At 46.7% G+C, this 18,387-nt stretch overlaps 1 protein-coding gene across 1 annotated transcript in view; it reads right to left on the bottom strand.

Moving 5' to 3' along the window:
- KIF27 (kinesin family member 27) overlaps nt 1–18,387 on the bottom strand; it is a 69,012-nt gene that overhangs the window by 10,945 nt on the left and 39,680 nt on the right. The window contains exons 12-15 of the mRNA XM_073546025.1: nt 16,742–16,855; nt 13,474–13,650; nt 6,806–7,021; nt 5,710–5,916 (exon numbers count right to left, since the gene is read on the bottom strand). Of these exons, the coding sequence (XP_073402126.1) occupies nt 5,710–5,916; nt 6,806–7,021; nt 13,474–13,650; nt 16,742–16,855 (714 nt within the window). The remainder of the gene's footprint in view (nt 1–5,709; nt 5,917–6,805; nt 7,022–13,473; nt 13,651–16,741; nt 16,856–18,387) is intronic.

Raw genomic sequence — 18,387 nt, 5'->3', positions numbered from 1 at the left:
TCTTGTGTGATACTGACTGCTGAACCGTGTATCTAATCCTCTCCTGTGTGATACTGTCTGCTAAGCCGTGTATCTAATTCTCTGCCGTGTGATACTGCTCTCCTGAAATACTCTGTGCTGCTGTCACCCTGCTGGTTTTATGTGTGATCTACATGGTGGTATTGTGTATGATCTATATGGCGGTATTATTTGTAATCTGCTAAAAGGGGACCCATTCTAGGGTGGTTCTGGCTGAGCACCTGCACACGGGTCAGGGGTAAAAGGTGCAATCAGGGGAGGGCTGGTGAGGCAGCTGAAGAGAGGGGTCTCATTTTTATCGTTACTGTATGGCTCCATCCCCCCCCCAGCCTGCTTCCCAGCGTCACCCCGGACTGCGCCTGTCGCCTCGCTTTCACACATCGCCAGGACAGAATCTGAGGAGGGGAATGGGGTCTTTGCATGCAAAGTCTGGATCAGAACAGGCCATCAATCAGCAGAAATGTTTCCTGGATTTCTGTGCTGCTGTCTCCCTGCTCCTCCCCCATATATCTCCCTCTGTGCCCCCCATAGACCAGCGCACTGCTCTCCTGAAATACTCTGTGCTGCTGTCACCCTGCTCCTCCCCCATACATCTCCCTCTGTGTGCCCCCCATAGACCAGCGCACTGCTCTCCTGAAATACTGTGCTGCTGTCACCCTCCTCCTCCATATATCTCCCTCTGTGCCCCCCATAGACCAGCGCACTGCTCTCCTGAAATACTCTGTGCTGCTGTCACCCTGCTCCCAGAATCCTTGCTGCCTGCCATCCTCGGTGACCGAAGACCCCATTCCTCTCCTCAGATCCTGTCCTGGCGATGTGTGAAAGCGAGGCGACAGGGCCTGATATATGGTGGAGGAGCAGGGTGACAGCAGCACAGAGTATTTCAGGAGAGCAGTGTGCTGGTCTGTGGGGGGCACCCTGTTCGGTGCCAGGGATTGTACATAGAGCGCTGTGTTCTATACACATGGATGGACCGTCTTCTTGTCTGCTCCACAGAAATCCAGGAAACATTTCTGCTGATTGATGACCTGTTCTGATCCAGACTTTACATGAAAAGACAGTCAGTAACTTTGCAGGCCCCATCAAAATGGCTGCTCACTGTGTTCCTAAATGTCATCCTCTCTTTTCCCTTAGCAAACACCCAGAAGGGGAGGAGAGGAGTGACACCACACCCATGTCAGCAGATTCCACCCATACAGTGTCCATTTTAGGGCATGATCATATATCAAAATCAAACATCATGGACACTGTACGCCCATAATTACTGCAGGACAGTAATGTGAGCTAGTTGTACACTAGGTTTTTGTGCCAAACTTCAGTAGCTGCTCCCCCTAGTGTTAACAAGTGGAAATGCCAAACTTTTTAGAATTATTTTTCATATTTTACAAAATTAAAAACAAATGATAATATTTTTTAAGAAAATGTAAACATTAATTCTTTACATTTTTTCAATTGCTGAAAAAATTTTTTTGGGATGGCACCTTCCCTTTAAACCAAAGTAGAAGAAGTACAGGAATTATCACACGCTCAAAACCTAGCAACAGTCACAGATAAACCCACCAAAACTCACCAAACGCCTTCTCCTATAATAACCAACAACAATCTCCAGCCATGCAGCATAAGCTATCTCTGACAAGGAGTGCTAGCCAGGACCTAGTTTATATAAGAGATGGGAGTGGCTAACCGTCAACAGCTGAGAGCCTAAACCCCTGCAATGCCAAAAGAAATTGACACCGTTTAACATGAAGGTTAAGAGCTTCCAATAAATGCAGTAGTAAGAGAAATCAGATGCTGCGGTCTTCTGGCTTCTCTCTGTTGCGGTAAACCCGTGACATACTCCTTTACAAATAAATAAAGACCGTAAAGAAACTGTCCGGTCTTAAACTACAAGTTTGAAGTCACTCTATGTGACTGCAGACTTGGGAATCCTCACATCACGCGCATTGTGAGCTGGGAGGATTCTCTGGTGTTGGTGGTCATGTAGCTACAAGTATGCAATACTTATAATCCGTCAAAGTCCACATGAACAAAAAATAGCCTCTCTCTGGCTAAAAGGGTAGAAATAAACTGACTATGATGCAACAAAGTCAAGGGCTCACCTGCTTAGCGTCTAGTTCGTTGCTCTGGCAGGGACTGACCAGCACATCTTTCCACCTCACAACACAGACACTGAATGAGGCATTTGGTCTCCCTTAACTAGGCCATTTCAAGGCCTGGAACTTGAAGTATAGGAATGGCCAATCCCTACCAGCTCTACTGGCCGTCCCTAAAACCCGGACCCATCAAAAAAACTCTCAGCACTATATACACACATATATATATATATAGTTGTGCTCAAACGTTTACATACCCCGGAAGAATTTTTGCTTTCTTGTCCTTTTTTCAGAGAATATGAATGATAACACCAAAACTTTTTCTCCACTCATGGTTAGTGGTTGGGTGAAGCCATTTTTTGTCAAACTATTGTGTTTTCTCCCTTTAAATCATAATGACAACCCAAAACATACAAATGACCCAGATCAAAAGTTTACATACCCCATTTCTTAATACCGTGTATTGCCCTCTCTAACATCAATGACAGCTTGAAGTCTTTTGTGGTAGTTGTGCATGAGGTTCTTTATCTTCTCAGATGGTAAAGCTGCCCACTCTTCTTGGCAATAAGCCTCCAGTTCCTTGTAAATTTCTGGGCTGTCTAGCATGAACTGAGTGCTTAAGATCTCCCCAGAGTGGCTCAATGATAATGAGGTCAGGAGACTGAGATGGCTCCTCCATAACCTTCACTTTGTTCTAATGTAGCCAGTGACAGGTCTACTTAGTCTTGTGTTTTGGATTGTTGTCATGTTGGAACGTCCAAGTACGTCTCATGCGCAGCATACGGGCTGATTATTGCAAATTTGCCTCCAGTATTTGCTGATAACGTGCTGCATTCATCTTTCCTTCAACTTGGAACAAGTTTCCTGTGCCTTTGTAGCTCACACATCCCCAAAATATCAGTAGGAATAGTGTTATTTCATCATAGGCCTTGTTGACCTCTCTCCAAATTTAACGTTTATGGTTGTGGCCAAAAAGTTCAATTTTGGTCTTATCATTCCAAATTACATTGTTCCAGAAGTTTTTAGGCTTGTCCTGTGCCGTTTTGCGTACTGTAGGCGAGATACTTTGTGGCATTTGCACAGTAATGGATTTCTTCTGGCGACTCGACCCATTTTTCTTCAAGTGCCTCCTTATTGTGCATCGTGAAACAGCCACACCGTTAGTTTTCAGAGAGTCCAGTATTTCAACTGAAGTTATTTGTGGGTTTTTCTTTGCATCCCGAACAATTTTCCTAGCAGTTGTAGATAAAATTTTTGTTGGTCTACCTGACCATGGATTTATTTTTACAGAGCACCTGGTTTTCCATTTGTTAATCACAGTTTCAACGCTGCTGAATGGCATTATCAATTCCTTGGATATCTTTTTGTATCCCTTTCCTGTTTTATACAGTTTAACTACCTCTTCCCGTACATCTGTTGACAAAACTTTTGCTTTCCCCATGACTCACAATCCAGAAATGTCAGTGGCTGGATGAAAGATGCAAAAGTCTGTCTGGATCCCAGAAACTCACTCAGCTTTTATGCACAAACACTGATTACAAGAAAACAGGTCACAGGTGAGGATGTTACCTTTAGTAGCCATTCAAACCCATTTGTGTCAACTTCTGTGCATGTTATCAAGCCAAAATCATCAGGGTATGTAAACTTTTGTTCAGGGTCATTTGGATGTTTTGGGTTGCCATTATGATTTAAAAAGAGAAAACACAGTAGTTTGACAATAAATGGCTTCAAGCAAAACCACAAACCATGAATGGAGAAAAAGTTTTGGTGTTATCATTCATATTCTCTGAAAAAAGGCCAAGAAAGCAAAAATTCTGCCGGGATATGTAAACTTTTGAGCACAACTGTATGTCGTAGGCAGGCAGAAAGATGGCATCTTCTGCCGACAGATTCGGAAAGGAGTGGATGTGTTACTGAGGTACCTGGCCTCTGTCATATGTAGTGCACCGGTAGCACCATATTACAGTGAGGAGGCAGTGACCCACAAAGTTCAAACACAAAGTCTCTTTAATGTGTTATTTCACACATTAAATGTCCATTTCACACACAAGTGCATATAACGTTAGTGTCCATTTCACAACACTACATACTGCACGGCATCCTTTAAATTACAGTCACTAAACACGCCGGACTTCCCTTTGACCTCCCGTGGGCGACTGCACGCCGTGTCAATGTCTTCTACTCATAGCCGTACACAGTCCATGATATCCTCCGGATTACAGCCGGGAACCATATCCATCTGTTTGCAGCCGTTACACATGCCAGTTCTCCTTCGGGCACAGGACAGTCACAAGACCGTCCACATCCGAGACCAGTCACCATGGACGACAGCACTACTGTGTATGCTGTGGGTGCCAGGCTTATTGGCTCCGCTTTGTCCTGTGTTGCCTCACACAGGCCGTACTCTGCAAAACTAACTGCTCTGCACAGTAACAAGCACCAACTCACTCTGGCCCTGACACACCCAAACCCTTTCCTGCAGGGCTTTTAACTAAGGAACCTGTGGCCTTCAACCACATAGAAAACCCGGGTCTGGAATGATACGGGCCTGCACGACTATGATCCTGCAGTCTGTTTCACCACACAACATCCCCAAGCAGGTGTCACGCTGCAGCTATGCAGGTAACTGAAACCTCCACTAGATGGCAATAGAGTGGAAGGGCAGTAGCAAGTCTGCAAGAGCAGACCTGCAGTGCTGCATCAAAGCCACCACCAGGCGACCGCAGAATAGTCAAACAAGCCGAGTCAAAACCTAGACAGTCACGCAGTGCAAAGGGGAAAAACAAGCACAGAGTCAGTGGAGAGCCAAAGGGTCAATACCTGACAAAAGGCAGAAGTATCAGGGATCCATCTGAAATCCATTCAGATCTAGATGGATCCAATAAATTTGTATACGCTCAAACACATTGTCCACTACGGTGTATATAAATTGGGTAATGCCTTGTTTAAACTGGGTCAGAGAGCAAAATAGAAGTATTACTTAAACTTGCTAATATGGGTATGAAATAGCATGCAGATGGTATGCTGTACAGATATGTAATAGCCTATAGTTCATATACACAGTAGTGGACAAGTGTGTCTGTGCGTATACAAATGCATTGGATCCATCTAGATCTGAATGGATTTGTTCTTTCTGTATTTTATCTGATAGATTAAGGGATTTTCAGGGACTTAAGGGACAGCCATCGTGAAGCGGGGGCGCCACATCGCAAAATTAGGGTGCCGACCTCCGCTGTTCGGTAGGCCATCAGATTCCAGGGCCAACTAGGGGAAGTGTCAGGTGTATTGTACTACCTCCCAGCCCAGAGAACGCTGCCTGGATTCCCTGCATATTATATATATTTTTTTTTTGTAATATTTTTTGGCATTATCTTTTGATTATTAATGAAGTTATCTTTTTAGGGGTATTCTCTTTCTGGTGGTATTTTGGTATATGTTACCCCTCTTTGAATCCATTCACTTAGGTTTTTGATCCGATTAGAGGACCTGTAGGATACTGGTCGGCCTTGCAAGTGGGTGATAGGTCCTGCAAAGCCTGGATGTCAGGTGTATGGACATTTCTGTTGGTTTCATTGAATTACTCTGAAAAAGTTCCCACCTTGTTAAAGTATTTGATGAGGATAGATCTGGTCTCAGCAGCAGAAAGCGCACTGAACTTCTCGATGACGTTGGCTTCACTTTGTGTGAGAATCTGAGATGAGTCCTTTAAGACTTGTTGTCGACTCTGAATGCATTCATTCTTGTACTCAATGGCGGCCTCCAAAGCTTCTATTCCCTCTTCCAGCTGGAAAAAGATGTGCTCTTCCTGCGGAAGTAAGTATCGGACAATCTCAGCGTGTTTCAGCAGTACCCATTACAGAAAATATATACTGCTAACTAGATCCCAAGAACAGGTGAAGGAACAGAGAGCATGAATAAGCCCACGCTACTAATAATTATAGTAATTTGTTACATAAGTTTTTAATGCATAACCCAAACAATTACACCATATTGATATTAAATAGTGATGAGCAAACGTACTCCAGTGTTATCGGAGTATCTTGGGCACGCTCGGATAATATGTTTGAATCCCTGCAGCTGCATGCTTTGCGGCTGTTAGACATCCCCAACATATGCAGGGCTTGCCTAACAGCCGCAAAACATGCATCTGCAGGGGCTCAAACATATTATCCGAGCACTCCCGAGATACTCGGATAACACCAGAGAACATTCACTCATCACTACATGTTAAACCATCTTGTGGAAGAACTCTGCTGGCCATACACTTCCCACTTTTGCTATAAATATAAAATAAACAGCCAAGTTGTGGTAAGAATTTGTGTCATACACAGCCCCAATATCTCCAGCAATCCCAAAGATTTCATAAGAACTTCAAGGTGTAGGGAATGTTATAAAACAAAGAAATGACAATTACTTACCCTATGAACCCACTGCCATGGCTCTGGGGGGTACCGGAAGTAGCAAGTAATGTTGGTCTCATTGATCATACTGTCATATACAGCGTGTGACTGATGAGACCAATGATTGGCTGCAGCGGTCACATGAATGGATGTAATTCCATCACTGTAGGGTCAGCAGGGATTCAAGAGGTGAATAATTGTTGTGTTCCTAGTTAACATTTCTTACCTTAAGGCTAATTTTGTAAAATCAAAGAAACTCTTGTAGTCACTCTACAAGGCCCAGTACAAGCTTACCTCTGCTGACAGCACAGTGCCATTTTTAAGTTTTTCATCTAGGCTGTCTCTTCTCTGTAGGAGAAGGCCCCGCTCCTTCTGCAGGACTGTGACCTCCTCAGACACCTTCTCCTGCTCCTCACTGTTACCACTGTGCAGTTTCTTACTTTTGTCTGTAAGCTCATTCTCTAATGCATTTAGACGAGTGGATAATTTCAATATGTCACTGTTTAGAGCCTGCAAAAACAAGTGGATATTAAGTTGAGAGTGCATATAATTCACAGATGTGTATATTCATTGAGTATTAACGAAATAAGACTAGAAAAGTGCGAATCGATTTGTAGGAACTGCTCTATCAGCCACTTCAGTAGTCTGTCCCTCAGTGATGGAAGCCCTGAAAAGCACCTCCTACCTGCCAGCATCAACATCTTTTCTTTTGATTAGTCGGCCTGGCGCAACATCACACGTGCACTATGCCGAAATGTTGACATTGTGCCAGCCTGGCTAATCAAGACCCGCAAATGTTGGGAGGAACCAGGTGGTTCTCAGGTCCCGTGAAAACATGGATGTTTGTGATAACTCACCGTAAAATCCTTTTCTCCGAGACGCTCTTTGGGGGACACAGATACTGTGGGTGTATGCTTCTGCCGCTAGGAGGCTGACACTAAGTGAAAAAAAGAGGTTAGCTCCTCCTCCGCCGTATACACCCTCGCCCCTAGCAGGCGGAAATCAGTTTGGTGCCAAAGCAGTAGGAGGACAACAAAATCAGCCTTAATACAGGTACAACATGTCCAAAACACCACCCTTACATCAAACTAGTAAATGCATATAAATTTAAACAAAACAAGAGCCAACTGGCTAATAGGGTGGGTGCTGTGTCCCCCAATGAGCGTCTCGGAGAAAAGGATTTTATGGTGAGTTTATCACAAAAATCCCTGTTTCTCCTTCGCCTCATTGGGGGACACAGATACTGTGGGACGTCCTAAAGCAGTCCCTGGGTGGGAGATTGACTCACCGATCCAAGCTACATGCACCTCTTGTTTAAAGGTGCGCCACCGCTGCTTGGAGAATCCTTCTACCCAGGCTCGCATCCGCCGAGGCCTGAGTATGGATATTATAATGTTTGGCAAATGTGTGCAGGCTGGACCAGGTTGCTGCCTTGCAAACCTGTTCCGTCGAAGCCTGGTGCCGAAGCGCCCAAGAGGCGCCCACTGCCCCAGTAGAGTGTGCGCTGATCCCTGCTGGAATCGGCGTGCCTCCAATGCGGTAGGGCGCCTGAATAGTCAAACGAATCCATCTGGCTATGGTCGATTTTGAGACAGCGAGTCCCTTCCTGCGCCCTTCGGGGAGCACGAACAGCGTGTCCGTCTGACGAAAGGGTGCCGTCCTCGACACGTACCTCCGGAGGGCTCTTACCAGGTCTAACATGTGAAGAGCCTTTTCCACACGGTGCACCGGTGCTGGACAAAATGAAGGCAAGACAACATCTTCATTAATGTGAAAAGAGGACACGACTTTCGGCAGAAAAGGAGGAGCTGGTCTGAGCACCACCTTATCCTTATGGAAAGTGAGGAACAGGGCTTGGCAGGATAGGGCTGCCAGTTCTGAAATCCGCCTGATAGAAGTGATGGCCACTAGGAACACCACTTTCCAGGAAAGGTACCTCAAGGAGATATCCTGAAACGGTTCAAATGGAGCTTCCTGCAGAACACTTAGGACCAGGTTAAGGTCCCAAGCGTCCATAGGCGCCTTATAGGGAGGTACCAAGTGGGAGACTCCCTGGATGAAAGTCTTCACCTGCAGATTGGTAGCAATTCTTCGCTGGAACAGGACGGATAAGGCCGATATTTGTCTCCTGAGGGAACTTGGGGCTAAGCCCGAGTCTAGGCCCGACTGGAGAAAAGTCAATATGTTGGGGATTGAGAATCTCAGCGGAGAAACACCGCGGCCTCGACACCAAGCAAAGAACACCTTCCAGGTGTGGTGTTAAATTCGTGCTGAAGCAGGCTTCCGGGTGCTAATCATTGTAGCGACCACCTTGCTCCGGAACCCTGCCTGGGTTAGAATCCAAGATTCAATAGCCATGCCATCAAACACAGGGCCCCTGAGTTCGGGTGGAAAATCGGCCCTTGAGAAAGTAGATCTGGGCGCTCTGGCAGGCGCAAAAGGAACGTCGGCGAGCAGCTGCATTAGATCTGCGTACCACGCTCGACGGGGCCAGTCTGGGGCCAGCAGAATCACCGGGACCCCTTCCGTCTTGATCTTCTTGATGACCCTCGGAAGTAGTGGCAGCGAGGCAAATTGATATGGGAGGCGAACCTGATTCCATGGCAGAACCAACGCGTCCACAGCGATTGCCTGCGGGTCCGTGGCACGAGCGACATATGTGACATGTCATCCCCTGAGGAAGAAGTATAGACTTCGAAACGCGTTGGGAAATAAAAGTACAGTTCATAAAACCTGGAAGGATTGATTTGTCAAGCAGCGCACTTTTAATCCATAAACTTTCTCCTTTATAATCATAAGTGGGCACCTTGGCGTTCACTCTGGACGCCATCAGGTCCACATCCGGAGTTCCTCACAGCTGACAAATCCGCCGGAAGACTTCGGGATGTAGAGACCACTCTCAGGACGCAAGACCCTGCCGGCTGAGAAAGTCTGCCGCCCAATTTTCCACGCCCAGGATGTGGACAGCCGAAATCACCGAGTGGTTTGCTTCGGACCACTGCAGAACGTCCCCACTTCGCGCATGGTTGCTCTGCTGCAGGTGCCCCTTGGTGATTTATGTAAGCCACCGCCGTGGCGTTGTCTGACTGAATCCGGACGGGGCGGCCTGCAAAGAAAATGATGAAACTTATGCAGAGCCAGACGAATTGCTCGTATCTCCAATAAGTTGATCGGGAGGCGTGCCTCCTGTGGCGACAAGGGTCCCTGAGTCGTGTGGTGGCGAAACACTGCTCCCCAGCCGAGGAGACTGGCATCGGTTGTCATCACCAACCAATGGTCTGGGAGGAAAGGTTTCCCCTGGGTCAGAGAGGAACTCGTTAACCACCATCCGAGCGACTGCCTGACTTGACAGGACAGTCGGCACTGCCGATCGAGCATGACAAAAGGGCGTGCTGCAGGGGGCGAAGATGGAACTGGACGAACGGTACCGCTTCCATTGCTGCCACCATTTTCCCTAGACTCCTTCCTCATCCCGGATTGGATGATATGAGGGACTGGTTGCCGAAGTGTCCGGACTCCCTGAAGGAGCGCTAGCACCTTTTCCTAAGGGAGAATTACCAACCCTCGGCGAGTGTCGAGAATCATTCCTAGAAAGGAGATCTTTTGAGCTGGCAGAAGGGATGACTTCTTCACATTGACCAACCACCCTAAGCGGGCAAGAGTATCTAGCGTGATGTTGACATTTTCCTCGCATGCCCGTATTGAAGGGCCTTTGACCAAGAGGTCGTCCAGATAAGGCAAGACGACTATGCCTCGAGAATGCAGTATGGCCATGACAACTGCCATAACCTTTGTGAACACTCTGGGAGACGTGGCTAGCCCGAAGGGTAGTGCTACGAACTGAAAATGTAGATCGCTGATGGCGAAGCGTAGAAACCTCTGATGAGGAGGAAAAATGGAAATATGCAGATATGCGTCCTGGATATCTATTGAGGCCAAGTATTCTCCCTGCTCCATGGCCAATATGACTGACCGGAGAGACTCCATCCGGAAATGTCTGATCCTGATGAATTTGTTCTGAAGCTTCAGGTCCAACACAGGCCTGACAGACCCATCCTTTTTGGGAACCGCAAAAAGGTTGGAATAGAACCCCTGATTTTTTTTGTGTTCCGGCACTGGAACAATGACTCCGTTGTGCTGGAGCGATTTGATGGCTCCAATAGAGCCCTTGCCTGGGCATCCACTCTGGGAAGCCGGGAAAGAAAAAACTGTCTTGGAGGGTATTTTGTAACCTGAGGCCACCATTTCCTTTACCCATGCATCGTGAGCGACATTGGCCCAGACGTGGAAAAACCAGAGTAGGCGGCCGACCACCTTGCCGGTGTCGTCTGGTAAAGGCCTCGAGTCATTTGGCCGACGATCTTTGGGATCTGGATCCCCTCGATCTGGGCTGCTGAGTACGCAATCTCCCCAATGAGTTGGCTCTATATGAGACCTGCCGCTCCCTATCCTGGTTGGGGCGGCCTGAGGCGGCGGAATTGGCCGCTGTAGTACACCCGGTGTTGCAAAAGGCCTGAAAATGTGCCTGAAACGGGTGATGACCCTTTGTTGAGGGAGAAACCCGCTCTTTCCTCCTGTGGAGTCGGAGATAAGTTGATCCAACTTCTCCCCAAATAGGCGGCCGCACTGATAAGGCAGGGAAGTCAAGGACTTCTTAGAAGAAGAATCGGCTCGCCATGTCCTTAACCATAGGGCTCTTCTGATCGAAATTGCATTAGCGGCAGCAAGTGCCAAGCAATTGGCCGCATCCAAAGACGCACTGATTACATAGTCTCCGGCCATCGCCATCTGACCTGCGACCTCCGAAATCTCTGCAGGTAGATCCTGCTCCTGCGCGACCTTGTTTAATGTTTCTGACCATGATATCATAGCCTTGGCTACCCAAGTTGCTGCGAACGAGGGAGCGAGTGCTGACTCTGACACCTCATGTACTGAGCGAGCTAAGCTCTCAATAAGGCGATCCGTGGGATCCTTAATCGAGGAAACACTAGGGACGGATAGCAGGGTTTTAGTGGCTAGGCGCGAAACCGGAGGATCCACCATCGGGGATTCCATCCATCTTTTACGGAGGTCCGGAGCAAACGGATACCTTGTTTCGAGTGCCTTTTGACCCGAGAAACGCCTGTCTGGACGTTCTCTGTGCCGCTGCACTATGTCCTCAAACTGCGGGTGAGAGGAAAAAATTCTGTGCGGGCGCTTCACTCGCTTAAATGCCACTTTATGCCCCGTAGCTGCTGCGGGATCATCCTCAATCCCCAGGGTCTGATTGACGGCTTCTATGAGGCTGTCCACTGTTTCATGTGACCCTGGAGTGTCTAGGTCAAGGGGCTCGTCTGAGTCGCAATCTGAGGTCCGCTCGCTATCAACCACTGGTGACGGGGAGCGAGCAGAGCTTACGGATGCCAAGGCACCGGATGGACTGGGCGACACCGTGTGGATTCGTTTCCTACGGGTCTGTCTGGAGTGAGAGCGGCCCCTGCAGGCCGGAGGCTTTTGTGAGGTGGAGGTTCCCTCTAAGGCCGGCTAGCCATCGTCCTTGCCCCTATCTGGGGCTTGAAGGGACTCTATTGTTCTCGTAAGCGACGCCATGGACTGTGACAGTGATCGGGCCCACTCCGGGGGATTTGACACATTGGTCACGGTCGCAGGGGAGGGCTCCTGGGCGCGTTCGGATTCGCAGGCTTCGCATAATCGCTTGCTCTGCACCCGCGGAAACGCAGCCCGACAAGAGATGCATGCAGCGTAAAAGAACGTGTGCGTCTTTGCCTTTTCGGACATACAGTATCTGTCCGCTGCTGGGGATGTGGGGAGGAGGTAGCACCTTGTTTTCCCTGTAGCGTGGCCTCTCGGGCAGCACTTACCCCCAGTCCTGCGCTCCCCCTTCCTGGCTGCTTCCTTCAAATCGCACGCCACCAGCTGTGGGAGTGAGCCAGCAAGTAAAACCGCTCTAGGGGTGGTGCTTCCGTTCTGCGGCCTAGCCGCGCTCCGAAGCCGGGGCCTAAACTTCTTCGCCGCCACCCAGTACGGGGCGGGCCGCCAGAAGTGACGCGCGGCTCCAGGGGCAGGACTTCCGGCCGCGGCCTAGCTCCGGCTGCAGCCGCGGCCTTAATTTTTCTCCTACCCGACTGGGGGAGGGCGCGGTACACAAAAAGCATGGCGCCACTAACTGCGCGACGGATCCAGCCACCCTCATCTTTGCATGGCCGGTGGCTTCCGCTGGCAGGGGGCTCCAGCCCTGAGATCTTCGCAGGAGCCCTCCCAGACCCTCTCCTCACCGATGATCCTCTTCAGCCTGAGCGCAGGTATGTGAGGGGACCTTGATAAAGTAGGACGGTGCAGGCACCCTAGCTCCATCTAACCCCTTCAGGGGGTGAGGAGAGGGACCGTCCGCTACCTTGCAGCACCGCAGTCTAAGCATTGGTGGAGCAGTGGGGGCCGCACGGACTAGTCTTGTGCCTCTGTACAGCCCATTGTTTCAATATCTAGGGGTGGTCAGAGCTAAGTCCGGGATCGTGTCCCACGACGCGGGAGAGGATACGTGGAGGGACACTCGCACGTGCTTGCCCGTTGTTGATTTGGGGAAATCGGACCCTTTCAATAGGATCCGTTGCCCCTGTCACATCTTCATGGAAAAAAGAGGAAAAAAAGCAGACGTGTGCCTCCATGGACACTAAGCAAAAACCTGATTTCCGCCCGCAATAGGGGTGAGGGTGTATACGGCGGAGGAGGAGCTAACCTCTTTTTTTCACTTAGTGTCAGCCTCCTAGCGGCAGAAGCATACACCCACAGTATCTGTGTACCCCAATGAGGCGAAGGAGAAAATACATTTCTTTACCGGCAAGTACACATGATGTGCAATATAATACCTTATACAATGGCAGGGCATAACTATGGCTACAAGCCACCCTAGTGCAAGCATGGCAAGACGGAACCACATTGATGAATGTAATAATGTGCCACACCTGACTAGATCGCAATTTTTTCATCTCCAGATGGCTCTTTTCTTTCACCATGGCTTCCATTTTCATAATGCTCTCTTCCCTTTTCTTTAAATCCTCTTCTAACTCACTCAATGCTTGACGCTCCTTTAAGACCTTCTCCACCTCCTCATCAAGCCATTTCTTCTGCTCTTCCAACTTCTGAATAAAAGAAATGACAAAATTTAGAAGTTCTGAGTGTGAATGATTATATAGTTTCAGAAATGTACATACAAACGATACTGAAAGCACCCCCTGACGAAGGAAGCTCTATTCCGAAACGCGCATCGGGGCGCGTTCTTAGGCATTCCCAGGCACTCAATATCGGCTCATTAGGTATTTCTTTGCTCACTCTTAGCTCCCACTTCTCTTCTTCCACAATTGGTGGCACCGCAGCAGTGTCATCCTTCATTCGTGCACATCATCCATTTATTATTTTTATTATTCATTTTTTATTGCACCATTTCGTTTTATTGCACTTTGTATGCACAGCAGTGGTCATTATATATTTGTTGTTATTTATTATTGTATTCTTCTTTTTTGCACAATTTGATGTTATTGCACATTGTATACACTATTGTTTGGGGGCGTCAAGAAGTGTTCAGCTATTTTTTCTGTCTAGTATTGAGCCTGTTTGATACGGGTATTTATTTAACCCCTTGTTGAAGTTTACTATAATTCAACACTATGCATATATTTGGGATGCCTTTTTATTCATTGTATTTATTCTAAGTGTACACCCATTTATATTTTAATAAAGGTGTTTTTATCTATTTTCACGTGTTCTGCATATATTATTTTTATCTGATACCCTGTCGGCATCATCTTCCACCATACTCTGTGGTATTAGGTTCGATACTGAAAAAAGCATTGTCCCACGCTTTCTCACACCTTGCCGTAAATGCATGGCACAGGCACTAGTGCCAACAGGGATTATCCAGGACATTATTCATTTTTTACTGTGGGGTTAAGAATTAACAGACAGGTAGTTGCTAAGTACCTACCTGTTCTGCCCAGCGTAGATCTGTGTTGGTATAGAGCCGTCACTAACCTCTCCTGCTGGCAATTCTGTAGTTTACGCTAACTTCAAGTCGACAAAGCAGCTGCTTTTCTCTTCTGCTCTGTTGACGGGTTGCGACGGTTGATGTCACGCTGATTGACAGTTGATGCCAAGTGAATAACTGCATAAAGCCGGCTGTCAAGCAGCATGATGTCGGTAATCACACCCTGTCAACAAACCTGAAATAAAAGGAGTTGCTCTGTTGATATGTAGCAGCTGAATCACCGGCAGGAGCAGTCAATGACCGTTCTATGCCAGAGGCGGAGAGAAAAGGCGACTACTTGCCTGTCTTTTTGGCCCATAGTAGAAAATGATTTAGTTCTAGATAACCCTTTAAAAAGGCACTGTGCTGTATATTTAAGGCAGAGGAAAGGAGAGGGAGCATTACAATTGCTCTGGTTTTGTATTTTTTCCTACAATTTTGCAATTCTCAAAGAAAAAAAAACTACCGTACATACTCGTGTATAATAATGGAGACATTAAGTATAGTGTACAATAGTAATGTAGACTAAATATAAGGAACAAAATAGTTCTGCCAATGATGGACTCATTGAAGACTAATCGTCATAAACATACAAGAAAAAGAAAAAATTAGAGAAAAAAGAAAAAAAGGGGACAATCACATGGTCACAATAAAATACATAAATTTTATTTAGTATCAAAGATAAATTTAAAAGTAATGGGACACAGGTAAGGGAAGAACAAGGTGCACAAAACAGGCATTAACACTCAAGGGGCACAGGGGCAAGTGGACTGATAGCAGTGGTCACATCAGCTGCACATGATGGGCACATGGGAGGCTGTGGACTGATAACTTGCTGTACATCGCCAAGGTACAGTTTCTATGATGTGACTGTCACTATAGTACTTTTGACCATTGGGGACATTACATACAGAATCATTCCTGTTATTTTTCATTATTATCATGTGTTCTAGGGGTTCTCCAAGACCTTCTAATTGATGTCAGGTTCACTGGTGACATGGTTTCACTTTTTTGCAGTGTGTCCACTGCTATCAGTCCACTTGCCCCTGTGCCCCTTGAGTGTTAATGCCTGTTTTGTGCAACTTGTTCTTCCCTTACCTGTGTCCCATTACTTTTAATTTTATCTTTGATACTAAATTAAATTTATGTATTTTATTGTGACCATGTGATCGTCCCCTTTTTTTTTCTTCTTACACTCGTGTATAAGCCGAGTTTTTGAGCACATTTTTTGTGCTGAAAATGAAATCCCCCCCCCGGCTTATACATGAGTCAATTGTCCAGAAAGCCAGAGGAGGGGGAGCGACGGAGCAGCAGGTCACAGGAGGCAGACGCCTGCGGCTGTAACTGTGCCCTAAGCTGAAGAGAAATTAATATTCATTTCTCTTATAGCAGCGCACAATGACAGCCGCTTGCATCCAGAAAACATCCTACTCACCCAGCAGCATGCCGTTGCAGCGTCTCGGTGGTCCCGGCATCTTCGCAGCATCTCCATGGTTCCGGCTTCCAGCAGCTCTTCCGGCGAGATCACGTGGAAGGGACCCATAAGCGTGGAGGGCATTTTCATTACCTTAATGAGCGGGGCCACGTGATCGCGCCGGAAGAGCTGCTGGAAGCTGGAACCATGGAGATGCTACGAAGACGCCAGGACCACCGAGACACTGCAGGGCACGCTGGTGGGTGAGTAGGATAGGGGATGGGGGAACCATGCATAGCAGGACAGATACCGGGGAGCCATGCATAGTTGGACAAGGACCGGGTAGCCATGCATACAATGACAGGACCGGGGAGCCATGCATACCAGGACAGCGATGGTGGAGTCATTCATACTCGAGTCAATAAGCTTACCCAGTTTTCCGTGGCAAAATTAGGTGCCTCAGTTTATACTCGGGTCGGCTTATACTCGAGTATATATGGTAGATAATCAATGAATGAGAACCCCAAGTAGTCAATCAATATAGCTTGTCCGGCAGTTCAGCAAGGAGGCACAGCTCTGTTTAAGGAGCCATGTTTCCTGCACTGCTGTACAGGCTCCATGGCCGTGTACATGAGCCCAAGGTGGAATGAATCCGTGACATATTACTTGTTACCCACACGATGAACTTTCAAGTAAGCTATCACACAATTCTTGAATCTGCTCCCATTCCTTGTCAATGACAGGCAGTGGTCCCCTGAATAGAAAGCATTATCTGGAAAGTAAAGGAGGCCCTTACTAGCTGAAGATGGTCTGGAATATTTGAAGTACTCTTTCGCCGTCTAATGGCTGCAATCTCTTCATTTTTCAGTTTCAGCATCTTCTGTTGTTGCTGATTCTTCAGCTGAAGCTCCTAAATGCAGAAAAAGACATGAAATAAAGTTACTGTATATACAAGCAAGATGGATATTGTTTTACTTCAAAATATATATGTACCCTTTTTGGGGAATCATTGTGACGTATAAAAGTAAAGTAGCAAATGCATCCACTCTTTGGAGAATGGATTTTCATGCTAAAAAAATGTTCCCATTGTTGGAAAATAATAAAAGATTTAATCTGAATGGAGACGTTCATCAGGATAGCTTCCCTCTACCAATCTACATATGGGGCTTAAAGGGGTATTCCTATCTCGTACATCTATGGCATATCCACTAAATAGCTCATTCATGTATAGCAGATGCACATCCTACATCCATCATGATAATGGGACCCTGTTGTACGTCGCTTTCAGTGTGGTCAGGATTCCAGTACAAATAAATGGGGATTCTGACCACCGCTCCACTGTCATCAGCATACGATGGGATCCCATTCTTGAGATAGATGCAATTCTCATCTGTATCTACTATACTTTTATTGTATATTTATGGCATATCCCGAGGATATATAAGTTGGGAAAAACCCTTTAAGTTGTCTGACCTAAACAAAATAATAGGACTGTGACAATTTCCTTTTCTTCTCTAAAGCTTAGAATGGTATAAAATAATAAGATATTGTGTAACTGATCCCCCAATGATCTGGTACCACAGCTTCCAAGGTCCCAGGTAGAACTTTGTGTCCTGAGCCCCAGCAATGAGGTTTCGACATAGACATGAGACCACTGCAGCCAACCAATAGTTGTAGAACTGACCTCAGTGGTGTTCAGTCGCATGTAAGCGTGAAATCCACCTTGCTATAGGCCAGAATATAGAGACTGATGAGGAACCTGGGACGAGGTGTGGGGAGGGACTGATAAGATAATCATTACTCAAACTTCTACATTGGACTGGACAACTCATGGGTCAGATTTCACAGGACAGGTCATAACTTGTTCCAACTGGACACATATACCGTGGGGGAAATCAGTATTTGATCCCTTGCTGATTTTGTAAGTTTGCCTACTGACAAAGACATGATCAGTCTATAATTTTAAGGGTAGGTTAATTTTAACATTGAGAGACAGAATATCAAAAATATAATCCAGAAAATCACATTGTATAAATTATATAATTTTATTTGCATTTTGCAGTGAGAAATAAGTATTTCATCCCCTACCAATCATTAAGAGTTCTGGCTCCTACAGACCAATAAGATGCTCCTAATCAACTCGTTACCTGCATTAAAGACAGCTGTCTTACATAGTCACATTTATAAAAGATTCCTGTCTACAGACTCAGTCAGACTCTACCATCTACAACATGGGCAAGACCAAAGAGCTTTATAAGAATGTCAGGGACAAGATCATACACCTGCACAAAGCTGGAATTGGCAAAACCATACCTAAAACGATGGGCGAGAAGGAGACAATTGCTGGTGTAATAGTAAGAAAATGGAAGAAATGTAAAATGACTGTCAATTGATATTGATCTGGGGCAGCATGCAAATTTTCACCTCGTGGGGTATCCTTAA

This window comes from Dendrobates tinctorius, unplaced genomic scaffold (genome assembly GCF_039654945.1).
Source record: "Dendrobates tinctorius isolate UK_male_01 unplaced genomic scaffold, ASM3965494v1 ptg000144l, whole genome shotgun sequence".
Taxonomy (NCBI): Eukaryota; Metazoa; Chordata; class Amphibia; order Anura; family Dendrobatidae; genus Dendrobates; species Dendrobates tinctorius.
This window is presented reverse-complemented; position numbering and strand designations above follow the sequence as displayed.